The sequence below is a fragment of the Lactuca sativa genome, chromosome 8 (genome assembly GCF_002870075.4).
Source record: "Lactuca sativa cultivar Salinas chromosome 8, Lsat_Salinas_v11, whole genome shotgun sequence".
Classification (NCBI taxonomy): domain Eukaryota; kingdom Viridiplantae; phylum Streptophyta; class Magnoliopsida; order Asterales; family Asteraceae; genus Lactuca; species Lactuca sativa.
This window is the reverse complement of record NC_056630.2, coordinates 191,536,007-191,561,602: the sequence shown is the minus strand read 5'-3', so window position 1 is coordinate 191,561,602 and position 25,596 is coordinate 191,536,007. Positions and strand designations below refer to the sequence as shown.

At 33.3% G+C, this 25,596-nt stretch overlaps 3 protein-coding genes across 3 annotated transcripts; 2 read left to right on the top strand and 1 right to left on the bottom strand.

The window, feature by feature from the left end:
• The first annotated feature begins 2,405 nt into the window (after window positions 1-2,405).
• LOC111882434 (solute carrier family 40 member 3, chloroplastic) lies at window positions 2,406-8,700 on the top strand. The gene is made up of 13 exons (XM_023878803.2): window positions 2,406-2,882; window positions 3,210-3,420; window positions 3,511-3,574; window positions 4,538-4,662; window positions 4,760-4,849; window positions 5,387-5,563; window positions 5,782-5,856; window positions 6,327-6,428; window positions 6,548-6,653; window positions 7,178-7,324; window positions 7,689-7,795; window positions 7,926-8,039; window positions 8,280-8,700. The coding sequence occupies exons 1-13, from the start codon at window positions 2,731-2,733 to the stop codon at window positions 8,559-8,561; spliced, it is 1,752 nt and encodes a 583-aa protein (XP_023734571.1). The 5' UTR covers window positions 2,406-2,730; the 3' UTR covers window positions 8,562-8,700.
• Window positions 8,701-10,726: 2,026 nt separating this feature from the next.
• LOC111882405 (serine/threonine-protein kinase EDR1) lies at window positions 10,727-17,572 on the top strand. The gene is made up of 13 exons (XM_023878778.3): window positions 10,727-11,272; window positions 12,457-12,879; window positions 13,188-13,291; window positions 13,499-14,442; window positions 14,532-14,572; window positions 14,669-14,737; window positions 15,263-15,363; window positions 15,888-15,966; window positions 16,055-16,153; window positions 16,385-16,453; window positions 16,544-16,593; window positions 16,898-17,074; window positions 17,259-17,572. Exons 1-13 carry the CDS (start codon window positions 10,841-10,843, stop codon window positions 17,365-17,367), a joined length of 2,697 nt encoding a protein of 898 aa, XP_023734546.1. The 5' UTR covers window positions 10,727-10,840; the 3' UTR covers window positions 17,368-17,572.
• Window positions 17,573-21,212: 3,640 nt separating this feature from the next.
• Window positions 21,213-24,714, bottom strand: LOC111882433 (uncharacterized). Its single transcript, XM_023878800.3, has 12 exons — window positions 24,562-24,714; window positions 24,293-24,333; window positions 23,949-24,049; window positions 23,750-23,830; window positions 23,329-23,411; window positions 23,040-23,091; window positions 22,507-22,596; window positions 22,254-22,322; window positions 22,038-22,139; window positions 21,823-21,891; window positions 21,645-21,701; window positions 21,213-21,560 (listed from the first exon to the last, which is right to left on the bottom strand). The coding sequence occupies exons 1-12, from the start codon at window positions 24,633-24,635 to the stop codon at window positions 21,459-21,461; spliced, it is 921 nt and encodes a 306-aa protein (XP_023734568.1). The 5' UTR covers window positions 24,636-24,714; the 3' UTR covers window positions 21,213-21,458.
• Window positions 24,715-25,596: the final 882 nt, after the last annotated feature.

The window sequence follows — 25,596 nt, the reverse complement described above, 5'->3', positions numbered from 1 at the left end:
CCCCAAGAGGGCGGACCAGACGTGTCGAGGCTCAGAGAGTGGACCAGGCCGACTGAAGGCCCAGTGCGGGCAGACCAGTCATACTGTAGACTCAGGGAGTGGACCAGGTGGATTGAAGGCCCGGTGTGGGCGGACCAATCACACTGTAGAATCGATGTATATGACTAGACTCAGAGGGTGGACCAGGTGGACTGTTGGCCGGTGCGGCGGATCAGTCACACGGTAGACCCGAAGTGCATGACTGTTCAGTGTTCTGTTATGATATGTCATGTTATGCGTGTATGGTATATGTGGTTGGTATTTTGGGGATATCTCACTAAGCTTTCGGGCTTACAGTTGTGGTTTAATGTTTTTTTTCAAGCTCTTCAAGAGACTGTGGCAAGGCAAAGGCGTGATCGTACCGCTCCTCATGATTATGTTTTGTGATGTGATTCTGGGAAGATTCTGAAATATTGTATTGAAAACCTTTTTGTAATAATTTTATGATAATGGGTCGTTTTTGAAAAAGTTTAAATTGGTTGAAATTTTATGGTTGTTACAAACTTGTTCAACTGTTTACAATTTTTATAAATATTAGTATATGTTATAAAAATAATCATACTAGTATTTGTTATAAAAATATTACCTTCCCCTCTTCCTTCCATTGTTCATCGGTCAGATTAAATTTATTTTTTATAAGATCATATATATTACCGGTTTTGTTTTTCAGTTTCACCCAAGCAACATACTTTGATTTGTAGTAGTCAAAGTGATTTCTCATCTGCTTCTGATCAACCTCTTTACCATGTTCGTTTATCAATTTTTCGCATATTGTCTTCCATGAACTTGCCTTAAGCCCAGAGCCCTCACGACCATTAGTGGTTAGTTCATGGATACACGCATCAAGAAAAGTTTTGTCCTCACTCTCGTTCCAAACCAACATCCTAAAACATTAATATTTAAAGTAATTTATCATAACTTTTATCATGATCAAGAACAATTTCAAACATAAAACAATTTTCTACTAATCAAAACCATAAATATTATTTGATCCAAATTCTACTCACTACATAAAACAATTTGATCCAAATTCTTCTCTTTATCAAACATGTAGTAATAAAACCATAAACATTATTTGATCCAAATTCTTCTCACTACATAAAACAATTTTCTACTAATCAAACATGTAGTAACAAAACCATAAACATTATTTGATCCAAATTCTACTCACTACATAAAACAATTTGATCCAAATTCTTCTCTTTATTAAACATATAGTAATAAAACCATAAACATTATTTGATCCAAATTCTTCTCACTATATAAAACGATTTTCTACTAATCAAACAAGTAGTAACGAAACCATAAGCATTATTTGATCCAAATTCTTCTCTTTATCAATCAATTTATGAACAAAACAAAGTGCAATCTCCACTTTCTTCTCACTACATCACTTTCTCATCAAAGTGATTGCATAGCTTATAAACAAACTGATCGCATAGCTATAAACTTTCTCACCAAATTCTTCTATTTATCAATCAATTTGATCCTAACTTCACATGGAACAACTCCTATTTCAATTTTCAAAATCTAACCTCTAACTGTGGTGAAATTGAATGAGTATATCATTTTGAAGCATCTAAATTCATTAATTACAACAATCTATTACTTGAATTGTATGAAAAAAAAGTTCTGTGGCAGCTTGGCAGTGAGAGAAACTGAAAAAGATAACCGATTTTGATTTCTTAGTACAACCAATCTCATATTTCATAACATCATAGCATACCCGATTTTGATTTCAAAAGTTATTAACATACAAGTAGAAGAATCGCACCTGTTTTGATGAATTACATTAGCCAATCGGAGATGAGGACCTCTCTTCAGCGGGTGAGATGGTGGCGAGATGGCAGCTTGATTGTGGCTAGATGGTGGCGAGAAAGCAGCGACCGACGCCGACGATACGAAGGGGAACCTTTGATGGGGGAGGCGGCGATTTGTGTTTGTGCGCTTTTTTTTAGGTTACGATAATGGGTAATGGGGGAAGACACAATACAGAGGAGGGTAGAGGAGGATAGTAACGTCTTTATTCTCAGTCAGCAAATAATACAAAGCTGACCCGGTAAGAGAAAATGGCTACACATCTAACCGAGAAAGCCAACTATCAAACACCGACTGTCTGACCGAGTCAGCCCAAATCGCTGACTCAAACCGGGTCAGACAGGTATCAAACACACCCTAAGATTGTTGTACCTGTACACTACATCAATCACGATACAACTCTAAAATACAAAAATTCTAAATAACAGCAGGACTGATCATGTTTAGACGGGTTGGACCCGTTTCTAATCGAGTGGGGAGTTAATTTGGTGACGTGGAGATAGGGTGAAATACCCATCTACAATACTGGTGAGTAACACGGCACGTCACATATTCCAGGATTTTGGCTTGCTCTATTGCTTAATCCGCCACTCAGCCCTCAAACCCCACAAATTCAGTGCCCAAAAGATAAGATTGATTGTTCCACTCGCTAATTTCAACCTCCCTTCAAATTCCCTTAATTCCATGGACTGGAAATTCGTTGTTTCTGTTCCTCCTCAATGATAGCTTCGTCGCCGGAACTCGCCACAAGTTGTCGTAAAATTATCGTTAATTTCATCAGTTCAGCTGCATGAGTAGTCAAGTGATTCAACTGAGAAGGGAGTTTACGAGCTGCTTCAAGGTGGAAGCAGTTTTATTGAAGTCGAATCAATCATGGTTGCGGTTTTTGTTTCTCCAACGACGAGGGTATCTTCGACGAAGATGTTCTCGTCTTTATCTCGCCGTCAATGCGATGCTTATACTTATTCTTCTATTACATTACGCTCTTCTCCTCGACGATTGATCCCTCGTTTCACTAATTTAAGGTAATCTCATCTACTATTATTGTATTTTACAATTTATCCGTTTGATTATGTTGAATTCGGAAGCGTTTTCTGTTCAACCAAGTTTAATTTCTTTGTTGGTGCTGAATGTTATCGATCTAAGAATTTTGTGTTGGTAGGTTTAGAGAGTGTTTAAATTTGCATTTTCAATGTGATCAGTCACTTGAACATTGAGATAATATAATCATATCATGTAATCATAATCAGTTTTTGCCACATAATAGAAACTGATATCATTTTTGTTTGGCTTTTATGTTTTCTGAGTAATTTTCTCAGTTTACATAATCTATTCATCCATTTTTTTTGCAGGCTGAACAATTTCTGTACAAGATGCTCTATTATGACAAATACTGAACTCTTGAATAATGTCATCACAGAAGATGTTCATCATGATCCATCAATTGATGCATCAAGTTGTTCAGTTCCCATTGTTCATCTTAATTCTGAAACCCATGATACCGAATCAGCAAACTTACTTGTGGAATGCACTTTTGTAGACATGATTTTAACAACATTGCCGGTAAATCAAAGAATAACATCTTACTTTCTTGATTTCTAATCTGTTTTTCATATAATCTTTAAAAATATATGTGTCTATTTTTCTCTTTAGATTCTTTCAGAGGAGGAGCAGGAAGTCATTGCTGCAATGCCTGCTCATCCAGCAGGACTATATGGTATGTAACCTGAAAAATCTCACTCATAACAAGCACATACAAGAATTATCAGAGAAGGAATGGAATCAAAAAGATGCTGTTTGTTTTGTCTGATGGAATGGAATGAACCATTCTTGAAAGAATGTGATTCCTTCTATTTTGTTAATTTCATTCAGGGTGTTCTTTTTCATCCGAGCATGCAAAATAGACCTCATTCTCATTTATGTAATTTTTAACGACACAAATCTTTCTTAAAAAGTTCACAATTTTAATTAAATTCAAATTTTATTTTCTAAACCTAACTAGAATATGTTTTTTTTTTTTTTTTTTTTTTTTTTTTTTTTTTTTTATGATAATCTTATTTGGGTTATAATGAGATTAATTATGTTCCAATCTTGATTTTTACAAATAAAAATTCAGTAATCATGATTAACTAATGTATAGAGTAGAGTTAAACTATACATTGTATTTACACATAATATATAAATTTCATTTTATTCATGGAGACCAACCAAAAAAGATCATGGAATACACGAATGTAATGACTCATTCCATTACCTTGTTTATTTCATTATATATATGGGCCAAAATGCTAGAAATAGCAGTGTCCTTCCATTTATTTGTGTATTGCAGTGTCCTACTTGTAGTTCTTTCTATAGAGCAATGTACTTTGATTTTTTTTCTTCTTATTATAGCATTTCATTTTGAAAAATCCACCCAATTATAGCAATGTACTTTTATTATCAAGACATCATACTTTGAAAAATCTATCCAGTTATCCAGTTATAGCAATGAAAATTGTTTTGTATTTTAATGGCATTGCTATAATGGGGTAGATTTTTAAAGTATAATGCTGCAATAGGAAGAAATCAAAAGTAGGATGCTATAATAAACAAATCAATGAAAGTACATCGATATCTCTTACCTTTAACCTTATTCATATCATTCATCTGTTTCTAACCTAAAAATAAATGTGATCATCAGCATTATATGCTAGTTGCCTAGCTGGCAATTTGGTGGAACAGCTATGGAATTTTGCTTGGCCTGCTGCTATTGCATTGCTTCATCCAAGTCTTCTTCCAGTTGCTGTCATGGGTTTCTGCACTAAGGTTACATATGAGCTTAACTGCTTCTATTTTTAGTTCCATGTGAAGAATAAAAATTGTATTTATTTATTTATTTATTTTTAAATTATCTTTTGGACAGGTTGCTGTTATTGCTGGAGGCCCATTAGTTGGCAAACTTATGGATCTATTTCCCCGTGTACCTGCATATAATTTTTTGACTACTATTCAGGTTATTCCATAAGCCATGTTTCTTTTTATTCTCATTAAGTGTTGTATGTGTAAAGCGCTGAATGGATAAATGATGTATTTTTAAGTGATATATAAACAAAGGCTGATTCTCTTTTTGACCGAATGAACAGTCTGAATATTGAAAATCATCTGGAATGGAATATGCCCAAACTCAAAGGACTAGTTTGGTAATTGTATTTGAAGAGCCTACAACCAAATATAAATAATAGAAATTTATTCATGTTATGTGATCATTTCATCATTTTTTTCATTTCAACATGAATGATATCAAATGGGCATTTAGAAAAGAGAGAGTTTGGTTGAAGGGTAGTATGATAATTCCGAAACATGGGACAAGGACTCACGCATGATATCTTCTTTGTGCAAAAGACGAAAATGCCCTCATCATCCTGATCATTGAAAATAGCCATACAAAGCTTGTAACAAAGACATCCTAATTGTAATTGAACATATACAGTAGTATTTAACATGAAGTTTTGAATGGAATTTCTAATACCTGTTTGTGTTTGTATATCAGGCATCTGCTCAATTGTTATCAGCTGGGATGATAATTCAAGCACATATGGCACACGCCTCCCTTGAAACCTCTGTACTGATGCGCCCTTGGTTTATCATATTAGTATTAGCAGGGGCTGTTGAGAGGCTATCTGGACTGGCTCTTGGGGTTGCAGTGGAACGTGATTGGGTTGTTCTGGTATTGCTATGCTACATATCCTTTTTTTTTTGTTACAAAAGACATAAATACCCTCCTCATCCTCATTATAAAGAAATCCCTAGAAAGCTTGTCTAGTCCTGTCCTATGAAACAAAACACAGACTAAGTTCTTCTTTTTGGTTGTCTTATATCCTTTTTTTAAATGTGGGCCCATAGAGACATTTTCTAATGTATTATTTATTTTTTTTGTTTATTCAGTTAGCAGGAACAAATCGCCCAATTGCTCTTGCTCAAGCGAATGCTATATTAAGTCGTATTGATCTCCTCTGTGAGGTAATTGACTAATTGTGGTTGTATAACTATAATCATAACATCCTGCTTATATTTCTTTCTATTACAACATTGTACTTTCATTTATTTTCTTATTAATCCATTGCACTTTAAAAATCCACCCGATTATAACATTGTACATCCATCTTTTTTTATCATTATTACATCATTATACTTTGAAAAATCTACCAAATTATATTTTTATAGTTTGGTAGATTTTTCAAAATACAATGTTGTAATAGGAAGAAATAAAAAGTATATGATGCTATAGTAAACAAATCAATGAGAGTGCACGCTATTTCTTGCATTTTACCCAATTTTGGTATGCATTTACATTGTGTAGATATATAGATGATACTGAAAGTTTTTGAATATTGCTGTTTAGTTTTTATATGATTGATATAGTTATTGGAAATTAGTTTAGTTGATTGATATTATTTATACCGATGGATTTATTATTTATACGATTGCAGATTGCTGGAGCATCTCTTTTTGGCATTCTTTTGTCTAAATACGAAACAATTACATGCTTGAAGCTTGCTGCTGCCTTGATGATGTGGTCATTACCTGTTGTGGTAAACAACTATGATTTCTTTTTATAATCACATACTGAAAACTTCAAAGGAATAATGAGGTTAAGCAACAAACTGATTAGGGATTGTTATGTTAATGAAGTATGATTTTTCTGTTTTAGATTGGTCTCACATGGTTAACCAACATGCTTTCCTCTGGTGTTCTTGATCGTGCCAAGTGTCCACAAACATGCTCCAAAGAACACATGCCACACGCTCATAATTTAGGTCAATATATATATTATCACTTAGGCCCCATTTTTAATGACATGACAAAACAAGTTGGACTGTGTTTGGCATGCATTTGAACCGATGATGTCATCAATCCAAAAAGGTGGAACATGGACTTGCTTTCGATCTCTGTCTGTGCAAAAGACGTAAATACCCTCATCCTAATCATTGAAAATAGCCCTAGAAAGCTTGTGTAGCCTTGGGCTGCGTTTGCGGCACTGGACTAGACAAGTGTTTTTTTTTTTTTTTTTTTTTCTTGATGATGAGGATGCGGAGGGCATTTACGTCTTTTGCATAGACGAGAGATCGAGAGAGGGTCCATGTCCCACCTTGTTGGTTAGGTCAGGAAATTTCAATAATTTTGTCCGATTGATGACATCATCGGTTGATTGCAGTCCTGGTCCAATGCATGTCAAACGCAGTACAACTTGTTTTGTTTTGCGTTGTCCTGTGTGACAAACGGGGCCTGATACTTTATAATTTCATGTGTTTGTGTTGGTAATGTTGTTTGTGTTGATCAGTGGATATGAGTATGGGTGCTATTAAACATGGTTGGGATGAATATATGAAGCAGCCTGTTCTTCCTGCTAGCCTAGCTTATGTACTTCTTTGCTTCAATGTTGTTCTTGCCCCAGGTGGTCTAATGACAGCCTTTCTCACACAGCATGGTATGTATATGCCTATGCTCATCTTCCCTTCTTTCTCTTTCTCTTCACATTTTCTGCAACCTACTTTGAAAAATCCACCCGATCCAACCCAATTATATTTATAGCAATATCATCCAAATATGAAATTTTCAAAGTAGAGAATTTTTTTGGAAATACAATGAGGTAATTGCAAGAAACGGAAGTAGATGTTATAATAATACACAAATAAATGAAAGTATATTGCTATTTCTCTCATTTAGATACTGCAATAAGTTTGGATATATATATATATATATATATATATATATATATATATATATATATATATATATATATATATATATATATATATATATATATAGATTTTTTTTTTAATGTATTGCAGGTTTAAGTCCATCTCTTATTGGAGGGTTTAGTTGCTTATGTGCTTTTATGGGCGTTGGAGCAACATTCATGTCTGCTCAAATGGTGAAGCAACTTGGCATTTTAAAGGTACCCTTTTTCTATTCTTCAATTCATGGGGGGGTTTTAGTCATATCACTAAAGTGCCTTAATAAGACAAAAATAAAAAATAAAATTGTAATAGAAAGAAGTGAAAGTACATTGCTATTTCTTGTTGTAGGCTGGGGCAGCTGGACTCATATTGCAAGCTTCACTTCTTACGATGGCTGTTGCTGTGTATTGGAGTGGAACTCTTTCCAAGCAGACCGGCCTTCTATTCTTTCTTGGGTTTATTGTAAGTCGCCTTTCTTTCTTGAATAAATATTCTTCTTTTTTTTTTTTTTTTTCATGGTTTATGGAAATGGGAATCTTTGCTGGATTACAAAATAATATATCCATATTTGTACTTTGAAAAATCCACCCAATATTCTATTAGGACATTGTGCTTTGAAAACTCCACCAACATTTTTCAAAGTAAATTGCTATTTCTTGTATTAAACTTTTTTTTATTATTATTATGTATATATTTATTAAGGTGTTATCAAGATTGGGACACATGTCGTACGATGTGGTTGGAGCACAAATTCTACAAACAGGAATCCCGCCTTCAAAAGCAAATCTTATCGGGGCAACGGAGGTTTCCATTGCAAGTTTAGCAGAATCGATAATTTTGGGTGTTGTTATAATCGCAAACGATGTTTCTCATTTTGGATTTTTAGCGATGCTTTCGCTTTTATCTGTGGTGGGGGCCGCATGCTTGTTTTGCCGATGGTTAACCAATCCTACAGATGTACAAAGAAGTCTTTTTGCTTTTTGATACCAAATTTTTTATTCCATTGTAATTATTTACACTTGGGGTCCTAATTTTAGTTGAAAATCCATGAATTAGTTGTAGTTGTATAGAGTAAAATGTTGGAATCTACTATTTGTATAAATAAGCAGGCCCTTTGAGACCATGTGTTCACGCTCTATAAAAGGTGGAACAATGTGCAATAAAGACCATGCTAAAAGAAAATTAGGTTGTTAGTTTAATAGTATGCTCTTGTAAATCATATTTAATACATTCATTATTTATACGTTGAGACCATAACATAGATAATAATATACTACTTGATCAACCCAAATTGACATTTGCAGTCTTGACCAACAACAAAAGTTACCTATTTAAGCAAAAATAATTTGACATGATGCTCAACGTGTTATATCATAATTTGTCACGTTTCTAAGGCTATACGGTGTCATGCATTTTTCACCACCAGTAGTCCGATGTGGAGTGCTTTACCGGCAGTGAACACTGTGCCTCTCCCTTTTCTTCACCGGTAGTATGTTTCCACCACTACCTCTCTCATCCTCTACCATTGAAACTCATTCTTTCTTCCTCCCTCTTTACCGGTGACAATCTTCAACACCATATCCTAATACCCAAAATCTTCATAGGCAAAACATTAAATCCTTTGTGGAATCTAGGTGACATCTGTAAACCCTTTACGACAACCCACAACCTAAGGGAATTTTACCACTATCAACGTGACCTAATGGTTTTGTAAAAAATACTCCAAAATGAAGTTGACTCAAGTTTGAATCATATTTTTTTTCTCAAGTTTATTTGATTGATGTATTTGTCTAATAATATAGGTTTTAAATTTATTGTAACAAAAAGATTTTATATAAATTTGTAAAAACCTTGTACATTAAAGAGGTATGAACATCTAATAAAGTTGAAGAAAAAAATATAATTGAAATATTCTTTTTGATAAGATAAATTATTATTAATTCTATTGTTTTTTAAACTCAGATAAATAATGACCTAATTAATTCACTCGTTATAATGGACATCAACATCAAACTTATATATTATTTATTATGTTTTTTTTGGAGTGATAACGTGAGAATATGTTTTATATCATATTTTTTAGTATAAAATTTGTGGTGATGTCATCAATAGCCATAGATTTTTCTTTGTCGCAGTCATAATAATAGTCAAATGGGAAGTGAAGTACAAATTTGGTCCCTCAACTTACAGATGATAAGTTTAGTTGATAAACTACTATTTGTGTTTTCAACTATTTATACTTATACTTCAAAGAAATAAAGTTCGTTAAACTAACACCATTACCCCATAGACGAAAACGAGTGGTGGTATTATATGCACTATCATACAATAGCTACATGAGACATATAAACTAGATTATACAAAATTATACAATATATACGCTTCATACTTTTTATTGTATCTTTCGATTAAATCGATACACTTTTTAACTAGCATAAGAAGATAACCAACTAAGTAGGTCTAAATCCTAAAAACAAGACAAACGTTGAGCATTCATTTATTAAAAAGTAGGATAAGGAGATAAAAAGTGTTCAACGTCTTATTTGCATTCATTAATCCTTCTAGATTGTTTATTTCTATTTTATTAATCGAAATATAAAAACATCTTTGGCATTTCAAATGCTACTCCTAAATACCAAATGAAAGTTATAAGAATCCAGTGTCATGGAATGACCTATTAATTGTGTCTGTCTCCTTGCAAGTTTTTTAGTTAGTATATTAGCATGTTATTTTCATCTTTCATCCTCAATTTACTAATTTCACCAACAAAGGTTACAAACCCTAATTTCAAACCTATTCAAACCATGACACAATTGCATACACATCAAAAAGCTCTAATTTTATATAAAGATCTCTTAAGCTTTTGGGATGTTGAGTTTGCCGGAAAAACTATGTTATTGTAACTGTTGTTAAAATGTTAATTTTTAGAGAGTAGAGACGTCATTAATTAATAGAAGAAGAAAATTTTATTTCTCAAAGTCAAAATAAAATATATATTTATTGAATCATGACCTATTAAATTCATTATATAAAAAAATAACACTTAAAATCAAATAATATTTATGCCAAGAAAAAAGAAAAAAACACCAATCGTATATTTCTGAATCAATGAACGATGGAAATTTAATATAGAAATGAGTGCTTTCAACTCTAGGAAAAGAAGGGGAAATTTACATTTTCAGCGTATAAAACAAACTCTGTTGAGTTTTCCCTCGCTGGTTCCCAACTACGTGAAGACTCAGTGAAGAAGAAGAATTCAAGAAATGGAGAAGAAGAAAGGCATGAAGAACATCTTCAAGAAGCTTCACATAGGAAGCAATCACGATGCTAATCGATCATCCAATGATCCAACGTCGTCATCGTCTTCGTCGTCTTGCGCCACCGCCGACCACCGTACATCTTCAACTCTCACCGGACAAATCTCCGTCCAATCTCCAGCTGCTGCCGCAAGTCCTCCTCAAACGTCTCCGACCGTCAATGTAACATCGCGTCAACAAGATTATTATTCGTCAGAAGAAGAGTACCAGGTCCAGCTAGCCCTAGCTTTAAGCGTGTCGAATTCGGAGTCTAGAGGTGATACCGATAGTGATCAGATCCGTGCTGCGAAGTTGTTGAGTTTAGGGCAACATTCGAGTAATAATCATGTACCTGATAGAGGTGATGCGGCAGCTGATAAGTTGTCTCGGCAGTACTGGGTAAGTTGAACCTCCTAAATTGATATGAATAACATGTAGTTGTGTAGCAAAGTTCAAGAGTTTGATTTTCTACTCGATAAACTTGCTTCAATTTCATTCTAATCTCCTATGGAATAGGTTAAAGAATATGACACAGTGAATTATTAGGGTATATTTGTGCATTGCTCTTGTTTCTATGTGCATGCATTTAGAGGATTCAGACTGGTTATTGGAACACAGACATTCCTGAAATCAAGGAATTTCCTTTAAATAGGCGCCTCAATCAAATTATTACCTTCTCTACTTTTGTTTAATATCATCATACACTACCAATGGGTAGAAAAATGTAGTAATGGATGATTTGAATTACAAAGTAAGGTTATTGAGATGGGAAGGAGACTGCTTTGGCTTTAGTTATTTGGGGTGTTACATTGGATCATATAAGTTGACTTCACTTAGATTATCTTTATTGGGTTAATTATTAGCTTATTCTTCTTCCAATTATCAGTTGGGGTAGTATGTCTTATATCATGATTCATGAGTGTAAATCCACAAGATCAAATTACTGGTTGGATTCTATAAACATGGAAGATTGGTGTTATCTTTTGGCCCACTTTTGCAGGTTTAGCTATTTCTTTTGGCATGATAATGCAGTGGGATGAGCGAGTCTTTGTCAACATATGTAATAAAGATTCTAATATAATAATAAATACATACAGATTTGTCTAATAAACAGATGTAAAAATACTCCTTATAAATGATGTGATCAAGAATCACCCTTTGACATGGTATATAAAATTAAAAAAAAAAAGGTTAAATGCAAGGAATTACACCATCTATTTATTTGTCTATTGTAGCATCCTACTTCCATTTTTTCTTGTTATATCATTATACACAGAAAAATCTGCCCTATTATAGCAATTTCATTAAAATACAAAACAATTCTCACTGCTACAAATAGCAAGATTTCTCAAAGCACAATGCGCCAATAAGAAAAAATAGAAGTACAATGTTATTATCGGTAGGTTTTTCTTTCATTGCCTTAATAAGAAAAATATCAAAAACAAATGAAAGTGGAATGTTGTGATAAACATATAAATGAAATTACATTGCTGTTTCTTGCATTTAGCCCATGAGTTTACAATCCATTTTAATGTTATCTTACATGAGTGTAACTTTTTTTTTTTTTGGTTCAAATCAACCAGGATTATGGTCTCCTTGATTATGAGGAGAAAGTAGTGGATGGTTTCTATGATGTATATGGGCTTTCAACCGAAACAACATCCCAAGGGAAAATGCCCTCTTTGTCAGATCTTGAAACAGATCCTCAAACTTCAGGTTTTGAAGTAATCATAGTAAACAGAACCATTGATCCTGCCCTAGAAGAGCTGTTTCAGGTAGCCCACTGTATTGCATTAGACTGCCCTCCTGCTGAGGTGAGTCTTTTAGTGCAAAGGCTTGCTGAACTTGTGACAGAACACATGGGTGGACCAGTGAGGGATGCTAATATCATCATGGCAAGATGGATGGAAAGAAGCACAGAATTGAGGACATCTTTACATACCAGTATATACCCTATTGGATCTTTAAGAGTTGGACTGTTACGCCATCGTGCTTTGCTTTTCAAGGTGAACTGTTGTTCTTGTTCTTTTATCCTTTTTCTTGAATCTAGACATTATTTGGTTTCGATTACATATAATCTTGGCTATTTTACTAGGTGGAACTGTAGCCACTAAGGCTTATTTTCTTTTTTGTTTAAAAAATGGAAGGAAAAAGTAAAGGGTTCAAATCAATGCTCCCTAGTTTTGTTTCTTTCTATTACAACATTGTACTTTGAAAGATCTACCTGATTCTTGGGTCCAACAGACTTAGCTTCTCTTAATCTATATAGTCATGTTGACTTTTATCTCATCTTTTTTACTCTTGTGAAGTGCAGGTACTGGCAGAAAGTGTTGGAATAACCTGTAGGCTTGTCAGGGGTAGTCACTATACTGGTGTTGAGGATGATGCAGTCAACATTATCAAGTTGGATAATGAAAGGTAACATGTGGTCTTTTCTTAGTTTTTACATATCCTATTTCTCTTTAATTTAATTTTCAAGATTATACTTTTTCTGTCTAAATTCCTCTTGCTGTCATATTATATGTGGGTTAAGTGCAAGAAAGATCAACATACTCTCTTAGACCAAGTTCATTATTTATCCTTTCTTGTATGTCAAGATATTTATTGTTTTCCCTTTGCCTTCAGTGAGTTTCTAGTGGATCTAATGGCAGCCCCTGGAACACTTATACCCGCGGATATTTTCAGTGGAAAAGATTCCTCCTTGAAACCAAACATCCCAAAATCAAGTCAACTTCCAGGTGTCCAGTCAACTAAAGATTTCTCACTTCCTTCAAGACCCGTTTCAAACAATAATATCAATGGTGCCAGTAGTCAAAACATTGAAGTGCAAAACAACACTAGTCAATTAGATCACATCCCTTCATCAGCAATCGGAAATTCTCTTTACAAAGGAGGCCGTGGGCCCAATGCAGTTAGTGGTGGCTCAAGGATGAATGTTAACATAGTCCCGTATAATACCCAAAATACCCCTGGCCCTGAGGACAATAAAAACCTTTTCACAGAGCTCAATCCTTTCCAAATCAAAGGATCCGGTAAGGCTTCAATGCAACAGGCTGATAACAAAAACACAAAAATCAACCAAGTTGTTTCCGGAAGACCTCCGGTCCCACAAATGTGGAAAAATCGTCATGCTGTTAATGAGGTAGTAGCGGGACCCGGACCAGGAAGGGTATATTCTGATGGGCTGAAGTCACGTGATAGTTATGGTGGGACTTTAAATCAAAATAGTGAAACGGGTTCTTCGAATAATGCTGCTGAGTCGGAAGCTGCATGGGCTGAGTGGAAAAACTATAGATTGTCTTTGGAGGTTGTGGGGAATAATAATAATAATAATAACAACAACAATGCTTTCTCAAGGAATAAGGAAAAGTTGAATGTGGTGAGAGGGGAAGAAGATGTTAGAAAAGGTTCAGAGTATCGGGTCAATGTTGAAAACCGAAAGGTGGTGGGACCCGAAAGCTCCACGTCATCATCATCATCGTCATCGGTTGTTGATCCTGTGATTGATGATGTTGGAGACTGTGAGATTCCGTGGGAAGATTTGGTCATTGGTGAAAGAATTGGACTAGGTAATGGTTTAAAAAATAATATTATTCCCCTTTTTAAGTTGTGTTGTGTCTTGTCTGGAAAAGACGTTAATGCCCTTCTCATCTTGCAGGCTCATATGGTGAGGTTTATCATGCTGATTGGAATGGCACTGTAAGATTTTTCTGTAGTCTTACTGAAATAAATTTAGGGTAGTTTATATATTTAATTGTGTTTGATTTCCTAATTAGTTGATTTTTCATTGAACAGGAGGTGGCTGTGAAGAAGTTCCTTGATCAGGATTTTTCAGGTGCTGCTTTAGCAGAGTTCAAGAGGGAAGTAAGTAATAATGTTTCCTAAAAACTACATTATGAAATTTGGTTATTTGTCTTAAAGTCACAAATGCTTCACAACTCATAGTATTTTTTAATTTTGGTGGAATAAGGAATTTAGTTGGATACTTTCCTATTCAGATAAGTGGTGAAATGCAACAAAGGGCAATGTACTTTTCACTACTATAATTGATTAGATTTTTAATGATGCCCTAATAAGAAAAAAATTTGGAAGTACAATGCTATTATTGGGTGGATTTTTTTTATAGTATAAGTCCTATTAAGAAACAAATTTGGAAGCACAATACTATAATTGGGAAAATTTTCAAAGTAAAATGCTGTAATATGGAAGTGCATTTCTTTTTTCATCTATTTTGTATGCACACTGCATTTAAAGGGGAAATTGGTGGTTCTCTTTTCCTTCTTTGCCAACTAAACATGGGTTAAATGAAGAAAATATAGCATTATTTGTAAGAAAATTATTTTAGCAAAAAGCTGTATTAATTAAGCATATTGTACTTTGATGAGACAGGTGCGCATTATGCAAAGATTACGCCATCCAAATGTTGTGCTTTTTATGGGTGCTGTTACTCGTCCTCCAAACCTTTCAATCATCACCGAATTTCTCCCCAGGTTTTGTTTTATTTTACTTTTTTTAAATGATGTATTAAAAAAAATACCTGAGAAAATATGTCACACTTTGGAAATGGAAGGAAACAATAAATGAGGGAAATGTAAAAGGTTAGGACTTAATGGGCCCTGACTTTCTCTATTAAGTTCTTTCTGCATTAATTAAAATATAAACACTTAAATATATAAAGCTTGTTGGACACCATTAAGTCAATAGAGTGAAAAGGAAACACTTAAGCTATGGAAATATTATATATCCAATAGAAGATAGCTGATAGCATACATGATACTATGAGGAGAATACCATAACTATACTAGAAAAATGATACAAGTTAATAGTATAAACTTCACAAATATAAAGTACCTAACCAGTATATGTTTTCTTTTTAAAATAATTTAGCAGTTCAAAGGGTATTTTGGGAATTGTCTAGATACATTTGTTAGGCTATCAGTTAGGTTTTGATATTGGTTTTGCTATGTAATATGGTGCAAACTAAACTCTTAACAACTATCTTTTGGTGTTTCAGAGGAAGCTTATACAGGATAATTCATCGCCCACATTGCCAAATTGATGAAAAACGAAGAATCAAAATGGCTCTTGATGTTGTAAGGAAGTTTACATACAGTTATATAAGTATTTTATCAACTTATCTATGTATGTTTGTGTTTGAAAGTTGAATGGTGTATTTTGTAGGCAAAGGGGATGAATTGCTTGCATACAAGCATCCCAACAATAGTTCACAGGGACTTGAAATCACCAAATTTGTTGGTTGATGAAGATTGGAATGTCAAGGTAAGTAATTTACTTATATACCCCTTCATCTCTTCTTTTTATTACCAGATCCCCGTCCCTTCCTACACCACTTTTTTAATTCGAAAAAAAACAGAAAAATCTATATCTATAGATTTTTCAAAGTAGAATGTTGTAGTAGGAAGAATTGAAAGTAGGATGCTAGACAAATCAATAGCAGTAGGTTGCTATTTGTTGGCATTGCTTTAATAAATGAGAGTTTAAACCCTGCAGGTATGTGACTTTGGGCTGTCTCGCTTGAAGCATAACACATTTTTATCATCCAAATCAACAGCAGGAACGGTGAGTTTTTATATTATTTCTTAATAATTTTTTTATTTGTTTTCTTTAATATTATCCTGAACATAACTTATGGTTGATGTCTTATCTTAGCCTGAGTGGATGGCACCTGAAGTCCTGCGTAATGAAAATTCAAACGAGAAGTAAGTTTTACGACTTTTTCAGCTAAATGCATTTATCTGTGTATTATTATTATTTATAGCATCCTACTTTTATTTCTTTTCATTACAACAACACTCTACTTTCACTTTTTTCTTTTTTATTAAGTCATTGTACTTTAAAAGTTTATTTATTCATAGCATCCTACTAAAACACCACCCTGCAACATTCAAAAAATCTTTAGGATCTGGATCAATGCTGTTCCTGTATTTTATAAATTATAATGATAATGATGATGATTATGGATGGGATGTAATTTAAGTTTGAGTTGTTGCATATAATTTGTAGGTGTGATGTGTATAGCTTTGGTGTTATACTGTGGGAGCTTGCAACCCTAAGATTGCCCTGGAGTGGGATGAACCCGATGCAGGTGGTGGGTGCTGTGGGCTTCCAAAACCGCCGCCTCGACATCCCCAAAGAGTTAGACCCCTTGGTCGGAAGAATCATCTGGGACTGCTGGCAAACGTAAGTACCATCCCTTTTTTTTCAACTTCCATTCATTACAGCAAAAACGCTATTTCCTACTTTCATCATTTTATCGAGTTAAACTAGCATCATGATAATAGAGTCATACTTTTTTTTTTTCTTCAACTAAGTAAGTTGTATTTTTGGATATAAAGTTTATAAATTATAAAATTGAACATGGCAGGGATCCAAACCTACGGCCTTCGTTTGCACAACTTACGGTGGCTCTAAAGCCATTGCAGCGGTTGGCAGCCACTACACAAATCGATGATGATCAACCAATCGATATTTAAATTAACCCCCCCTCTCTCTTCTCTCATGTTTATGTAAAAACAGTGTTCACAAATTGAGTATATATAATAGGAAAAAAAGAGAATCTGTTTTTGGGGTCATGATCTAATAATTTGTATACCCTATCAGTATGCGAGTGTGCATAGTTTTGGGTGTGTGTGTGTGTATGTAAATACGCTTTTGATATTACCATAACATCTGTTGCTATGTTTTCTTCCTGGTTTGAAACTTTTTATCCGTGGTGAAAAACCGAAAACTCAATTATTTTTGTTTTTTTTTGGGTTCATGAGAAAAAAAAAGGATGCTATAATTAGCAAATAAACAGATTGTTATTTCTTGCATTCTACCTGTTTTCGGTTAAATGCAAGAAATACTAATGTTGTAGTAACAAAAAAAAAAAGTAGAATGGTATATTGATATTGTCTGCGTTTAAGAAGTAGCGATGTTATATATAGAAAGAAAAAAAAGTAGGAAGGTATAATAAGCATATTACTATTTCTTGTATTTTACCGGTTTGTGTTAAATGCAAGAACATAGCTATGTAATTTCATATAGTTTGTCACATTATAACATTGTATATTGAAAAATTATCAAATTTTAATGATGTCATATAAATATAAATTTTTTTTTTTGTTATAGTTATGTAAATTCTTTTTAGTACAATATCTTAAATGGAAAAAGGTACAGTTTTATAGACTTGGGGGAGTATATTCTTTTCCTCGTCCTCCTCTCCAAGTTCTGGAGTATCTTTTGAGTTTTTCCTTTCACATAAAAACTAAAATATAATTTTTATTTCTATTTTTTAGTTAGACAACCATTTTATGTTTGTACTATAACTGCAATAATAAGTTTGAAAACGCATATCTAAATATCCTTTATATTATAAATCCCATAACTAAATAAGGCCTTACATTTATTGTAAATATGCACCAATAAAATGAAAGCAAATCATAACCTTTACACTTTGTTTTTCCTTTCACCATTCACCATTTCTATTTAGATTTGCCCATTTCTAATTAGATTTGCCTAGAATAGAACCCACCTTTAGAATGGACTTCAATGGCTTAATTTCATCATCCTCTTCAATCTCCATTGAAGGCCATTGCTCAATTTTCTTCCTCTTTCCCTTATTATTTCTTACATAATCCTCAATGAACTCCACTTCATGTTTAATACTCACCGATTTCCGTACCACTTTCGGTTTAACCAACGATGAACCAACATGTGTCCCCGCACCATGCACTTTGGGTGGCACTGGTGGTCCATAACGGTCACGCTCATCTTCAAGAACTGTTATGGTTCGTGGGCTCGAGCCACCTAAAACAACTGTCTTTGTAGCATGGCCTTGAAACCACTCAACAAATGACCCAATTACATAATTACCCGTGACCCGTAGATAACAAAACGGGCATCTTGTGCTCGTGTTGAGATATTTGTAGAAATAGAAGTTTTTGCATATAAGGCATCCCGAACCCATGGTGATGAAATGAGGATTTTTTAGGAGATTGATTTGTGGAATAGAATAACATAGTTTGAGAGGGGAATGAGGTGGTGGGGTTTGGTTTTGATTTTAGTGAATTTTGAAGAGGTTTCTTTGAAGATGAGGTTGATGTTATTCTTGTCATGTGATTTGAAGGTTGCTTCCCTTTTGATGACTCTATGATGTTGGAGATGTATTTTGCTTTTCCAATTAGAAGATTTGTAGAGAAAGTATTGAAGAAATAAGTCATGTGTGATTAGAAAAAACAATTTATGAACAAAGATCGTTTTATTTTTGAACTGTCTGCATTGTCTGAACGAGAGTGACATTTTTTATGTGGTAAAGTGATATTAAATAACAATAACTTTTATTAAGACATATTTACCATATATACTTTACTTTTGCTTTGGGGACAAGTAAGCCTGAGTCACATCTTTGGTTGTGAATCTTTGAAGGAAAAGAAAGAAGGGGTGTTAATTGGGTCAAATCTGATGGATACACAATTTGTTTGGACTAGTCTGGTTGAACGATTTCTTTAGAATGCATTTTTTGAAACTTGTATAATTATATAATTATTTAAAGTATTTAGTCTGTAATTTTATGACAATATATATTTAACAATTCATTATTTGTGAGTTATAAATTGATGATCAAAGTTTTATGTTTTATAAAATTTTAGTAAACGTAAAACTTATATATGGTTCTCATTAATAGATAACTTTAGATTTAATGAATTCAATTATACCGGGACAAACAAGATAAGGGCATAAAGCCAAGATTATTTGTCAAACATAACTCAAACCATCAAACCACAGTCAGGATTATTATTATTATTATTATTATTATTATTATTATTATTATTATTAAGGTTGTAAAAAACGTTTGACGTTAGTTAGTCGGTGGACTGGGGTCAAGTGGGGTCAAGAGATTAATCGGCTAGACGGAAATTTATCGGGGACCATTAACTGCTAATTTGTTGAATTTTAAAAAATTAAATATGACTAATATCATATCAAAGTTCATAAATACCACTAATATGATAACAAAATTGATTAATATGATTAATACAACACTAATTATCCCTCAGATGGTGTCCATTGAAATAAAACTTCTTCATAATGTTAAAATTTCATTGTATTATAGTGTTTCACTCATTCTGTATGTAAGGATTAATCGTTAGACGCCCTCTAATCGGTCGAGTAGCGTCTAGGGATTAATCAGAGATTAATCGGGCCCTAGTTGGGATTTTTACAACAGTAATTATTATTATTATTATTATTTCATTAGAGCCGCACAAAAAAGCCACTTTATGATCCAAAACCGGTTTCCAAACCGACCAGATTCGATTTACTGGTTTGGTTGAAACCGGTCCAATGGTCTATGTCAGTTTGAGGATTTTACAATTGAAACCTATCTAAACGGTTTTCAAAGCTATACAAAAACCAATTCTCATATAGTAACATCCATTATTTCTTTATATTATTTTTTTGGTTTATACAAGGTTTTAGAGGTTTCTAAAACAAGTTTTCGCTCCTTGTACTATCTCGGATGCCGAGAAATACTTTTCTAAAAATAAAAAAATAAAAAATGAAGTGGTCTTGAATGCCTGAAAAATACCCTAGCTTATAGATTTGGATATTTTTGCTTAGAAATTGGTTTTAAGTTTTGTCAACCAAAACCGATCCAGTTTGTGCATCTCTAGGTTGACCAAGCTTTGACCTATTAGCTCAACACGAAGAGAACATGAACAAGTAAAGAACCGAAAAGAGCATTTATAGGCTTTACAGAGGTTTGTTGGTTGATGGTGTATACGTGACACTTCTTCTGTATTGTTGACTCTCAATTAGAATTAGACATTTTCCGCAAGTTCTTAATAACAAGATACTAATTAATAATATCTTCAGCATGATTTCAAAAATGATTTAGAGGGTTATTGAGTTACCTTGTTACTTTAAGCTCATATATTGATTCTCCATAGTTTTTGGTTACAATGTAGTCCTGAATATGATGTGAGGGTGTGGGAGCTCAATGAGAATTAGATTTATAGTACAACATTTTAGATTTATAACAAACAATACTTTAATATATCCAGGGTGTCCTATCCTTACCAATGGGTCCCACAACCAACATGGGGGCACGCAAATGAAATTGATGTTCAATTCTTACTAGGAAATGGGATCTAACGGTTTATGCAAAAAGGGTTATTCCTTCATGGACCCTAAGTTGGCCCAAAGAACATCATGTAAGAGAACCCAATTCATATTGGAAGTGAAACTCTTGAAAAGTTGCAGATACACATACACCACCCCATAAGAAATTGTGCTAGTGCTAATTTGCAATGCCTAAGGGCTCATTCAAAGGGTTGAATACGAGGGAATAGAATATTTACTAATACACCAAAATTCAACATATTGTTTATTAATTTTTGCCGTTGATGGTTTTAGCTAGTCTTTGGATGTTGAAGATAAACAAATTATAAGGAAAAGGTTGTACCTCATTCGTACAAAATTTGTTGCATGATTTTGTCATTAAACAACAAATGAAATGACTTTTTTGTCACCTTAAAATCCCAAATGACTTGAAGAAGAAGAAGAAGAAGAAGAAGTTGATCATTTATTTATCACCTGGTTTTACAGGAATTCGTCCACAAAGACGCCAATACGCACCAGGGTGAAATTGGGATTTTTCAAAAACCCAAATATCACGAACAAGGACCTAAATAAATAAATTAATTTTAGTTAATTATCCATGCATACATAACTATTTATACATACAAAGAGGCACCAATCTATTTATTACCTCCTTATCTCTATTTCCAGCAACCACATTTCCTTTGGAATCATAGGCCTCGAATTTCTAAATTAAGCAAGTGAAACAACAACGTTATCAATCATTTTAAACATATGATATGTGAAGAAAATTAATTATATACATCTGAAAACAGATAAATACAAATTTAAGGTACAGTTGTGGTTACCTGTTTGGAGAGAAATTCAAGTGTGAGCTGTATAAATATTTTACTCAGATCATCACGATCCACTCCAATCTGAGGGAACAAACAAAAACATGCTTAATGAAAATAACAATTTTTTTATTATAAACAAAAAAACATAACTGTTCTTTCTTATTAGAACATTGAAAAAATAGTAGTATGATGCTATGATTAAAAAAAAAAGGGGAAATGATACTTGCCATTCGAGCACGTAAAGTTCGGATTTTAATGACTGGCTCTATCAGTTCCCAGTAAACGTTACTCCATCTAGATTCTCTTTGCTTAATTTCACTCTTCAGTGCCTGTTTTACACACACACACACATAAAATAATAATAATAATAATAATAATAGCACTGAAAGAAATCATTGATTAAAAAAAAAAAACATAAATATAATTTAATAAAAGTCACTTACGGAATACATATGCTCGGTAACCATTTTCCGTAATGTTGTCTTGTCACCATTTGCCATTAAGATGTTTATCTGAAAAAACAAAGAAAAAATTAAAAAAAAAAATGATACGAGGATTTAATATGATGACTAGGACTTGTTTCCTTATAATTTCTTCAAATATTACAATGATACAATTACAAACACGATAATCTTATAGTTAAAACACAATCCAAAGATATTTAACTTTAACAGTGATTTATAGTAAGAATCGTACCTCTTTATATAAGTTTACAGCTTCAGCATAGAATTGTTTCTTTGAGTAACCAGATTTTCTCAATTTGGCAATAGCATATGCATTTTTTAGCTGCATGTATATACAAAACAAGTAGTATCAAGTCAACAGACAAAGGAAAGTAAAAATGGAACTTCAAAATTAAAGATAAGTTAAATTACCCTTTTAGCTTAAAAAGATAACTTATATATAATTTTATTAGGAAAAAGTGTAATTGTTATTGATAGACTTTTCTAAGATTCATGGATAATCAATTTGTGTAAAATTTATTATTACAAGCCATACAAAAACAAACGGTTATATGTTAAGTTTATAAAATTTCAAGAATGTCCTTTTTTGGTCATTTTACATACTATAAACAGAAAATTCTGGATCATAAACAGATGAGAATATATATATATATATATATATATATATATATATATATAGAGAGAGAGAGAGAGAGAGAGAGAGAGAAGCATGCAGAATGTAAAATTTCATGTAAAAGGTAGTAAAGTAGAAGATGTAATTGTAACCTCTAGAAAAATATCATCTTTTGTTCTTCTCCATCCAGTCCTTGTGAACCACCTGCAGTTGAGGTGCCTAATTAAGCTCTTTTAGGACCCTAAACCTTTTATGCATTCAAGCAAGTATATTTATATATTTAGGTTCACTCCCTAAATAAGATCTGTAGGATCCAAAACCCCATAGGTGTTTAATCAAACCATATAAGGTGTTTTATTTAGCTATTCAACTCGAAATCATGAAATGTTGTGAAACCAAACATTCTTAATAAAAGAAATTAGATAATTTTTCACATCTAACCTTCGCAAAAAAGAAATAGGCTCACGAGGACCATATGGCTCATATATGATTCCAGGACTTAGCATGGAAACCTTTAAAGCCCCCTGAAAATACAAAATACCATAAACATGGTGAACTTCATAGGTTCTTCAAAGTAGAGAACTATCTAGTCCTTAATATTAATGTGAAAAAGCTAACAAACTTACAAAAGGGTAACAAACTAAGGCCCTCTAAATAAGAGTGAAAAAAAACATAAATTGTGACAAAAAGAAAAAAGATATAAGAATCGTCCCCAAATATGAACATAAGTTTTTTTTTTCTCATAATCATCCTCTAATTACAGGTATCAATATGGATTCAAGTGTAGCAGCAAAGAGAAGTACTTGTACATGTAGCTTGGGAAGAAAAGTTGACCAAGTCAAATGAAAGGAAATGGTTATACCATTTTTCGCGCCTGGGCAGGAGCTTTCACTTGTGTTGATAAATTCCGTGAACCATTCAAGAAGATTGATAATTCAGCAATCTATACAAAAAGCAATTGATGTGATCTATACTATCAGTTAAAAAGCACAGTATTTTACAATACTCATGAATCATGATGATGTGAATACATCATGGTGCTTTAATATAAATGGTGTTACCTTAGCAGTATGAAGTATCTTATTACCACCATGGATGAAAGAAGGTAGACAATTTTGGACCTTGAAGCAATAAGGGTTTCTCTTGTTAATGATCTCAGGAGCTGATTACATAGAATGGAGACTTTCTTAGTCAGTAATTTTGGACCTTGAAGCAATGAGGGTTTCTCTTGCTAGTGATTTTGGTGATACGTTTTGTCAGATCAGGCTTAAAATAATACATAAACTCCGTTTTCCCTAAATTGATAAGAGCGTAATTCAGATAGCCCTAATTTTACAACTAGAATACCACTATAATCCATTGCACACTTGACATGGGAGAAATACAGTTTCAGCTAGATGATTACCTTCTATTCCAGGATTCGAGTAGCTCCTCCAGTTTCCACACCTGGAAGTTCAACCAAAACTGCATTATACACGATGATCTTAACCTTCTTAAGTAGGTAGCACATCAAAATTGGACAGATAAATCAAAAGGAAAAGAAAAATAGTGAATTAATATCATTTTGTTCATGTAATTATAGCAAGCAATGTATCAATCACGTCGAACGAATCCACCGCTGTTATCGTAGCACGCCAACAAAAATTAGAAATAAAGAAGGGATCAAAAACGAACAGGTGCGATGTTTTTCGAATCTCCAATGCTTGATAAACATTCCGAGTGTTCCGGAGACTTCTGAATGCCATCATCGATCTCACGCACACTGCTTGCTCTAGAAAGGGGTTTAAGGTTTTCGTTGCCGAGAGGTTTATGAATTTAGAATTGGGAAATAACAGTTCATCCCCCAGGTTTTTGTAAATTAGAAAAATACCCCTCATATATATTTTAATTGCAAAGAGCTCCTCATGTTTTTGTTGTTGGACTAAGGGATAAGTTCAAAGCATGATAACTAATGGATTGTGTCATGTGTGGCGAGTCTCTAGAAGAAGTCGAGACGACTTAGGAACAAAGTCGTTAGTTCGTATTAAATCTCTATTAATACATGAGAGTGCCTTGGGTAATAGGGAACTGTAGACCAGTTGAAAATAACCGATACTTGACTCGATCCGTTTCGAATTCGGGTAGATCAGGTCGGGTAACTTGCGTATCGGGTTCGAAAATTCGGTAATTGGGTAACCCGATATTTAAATAGGTCGTGTATTGGGTAGGCTTAAAAAAATTCGGATATACTCGAATACCCGATTAAAAAAACCCTAATGTTCTTAATCTATTGATCCATCTCTCAAAATTTCATTCTGACCTCTCTTTAAATCGGATCATATACACAAATCGGATCCACTCTTGTCATATGTTTTAGTTACTAAATTGGATCATACACACAAACTCGACTGAATATTAAACTTTTGCTTGATTTTAGGATTCCAAACGATAAAAAATGATTTCCATATATATGAAATGTTATTTTTGGAGAAATTTTTAAATGGTATATGAAATGATTAATTAAACAATCAGATAGTTTTAACTTGGCAAAGATTTATTAGCAACAAACATGAAAAAAAAATCATATGCTTGCAACACAAATCTTATTACAACAATCACAAAAATAATGTGTTGAAGGCTTAGTTCTAAGTAACAATGCCGATATATTTTTTTGATGTGGAGGTTTAAATGTTAAAAGATTTAATAAATTAAAGTTTTATATTTTCATTT

Excerpts from the sequence above, each read along its gene's own strand:
- LOC111882433 (XM_023878800.3), bottom strand. The coding sequence starts at position 24,635 with ATGATGGCATTCAGAAGTCTCCGGAACACTCGGAATGTTTATCAAGCA. Across the intron at positions 24,334-24,561 it reads ATTCGAAAAACATCGCACCT|GTGTGGAAACTGGAGGAGCT; the intron begins GTTCGTTTTTGA and ends TTGAACTTCCAG. Across the intron at positions 23,831-23,948 it reads AGATACTTCATACTGCTAAG|ATTGCTGAATTATCAATCTT; the intron begins GTAACACCATTT and ends CTTTTTGTATAG.
- LOC111882434 (XM_023878803.2), top strand. The coding sequence starts at position 2,731 with ATGGTTGCGGTTTTTGTTTCTCCAACGACGAGGGTATCTTCGACGAAG. Across the intron at positions 4,663-4,759 it reads TCATGGGTTTCTGCACTAAG|GTTGCTGTTATTGCTGGAGG; the intron begins GTTACATATGAG and ends TCTTTTGGACAG. Across the intron at positions 7,796-7,925 it reads AGCAACTTGGCATTTTAAAG|GCTGGGGCAGCTGGACTCAT; the intron begins GTACCCTTTTTC and ends TTCTTGTTGTAG.
- LOC111882405 (XM_023878778.3), top strand. The coding sequence starts at position 10,841 with ATGGAGAAGAAGAAAGGCATGAAGAACATCTTCAAGAAGCTTCACATA. Across the intron at positions 14,443-14,531 it reads TGGTGAAAGAATTGGACTAG|GCTCATATGGTGAGGTTTAT; the intron begins GTAATGGTTTAA and ends CTCATCTTGCAG. Across the intron at positions 16,154-16,384 it reads ATGAAGATTGGAATGTCAAG|GTATGTGACTTTGGGCTGTC; the intron begins GTAAGTAATTTA and ends TAAACCCTGCAG.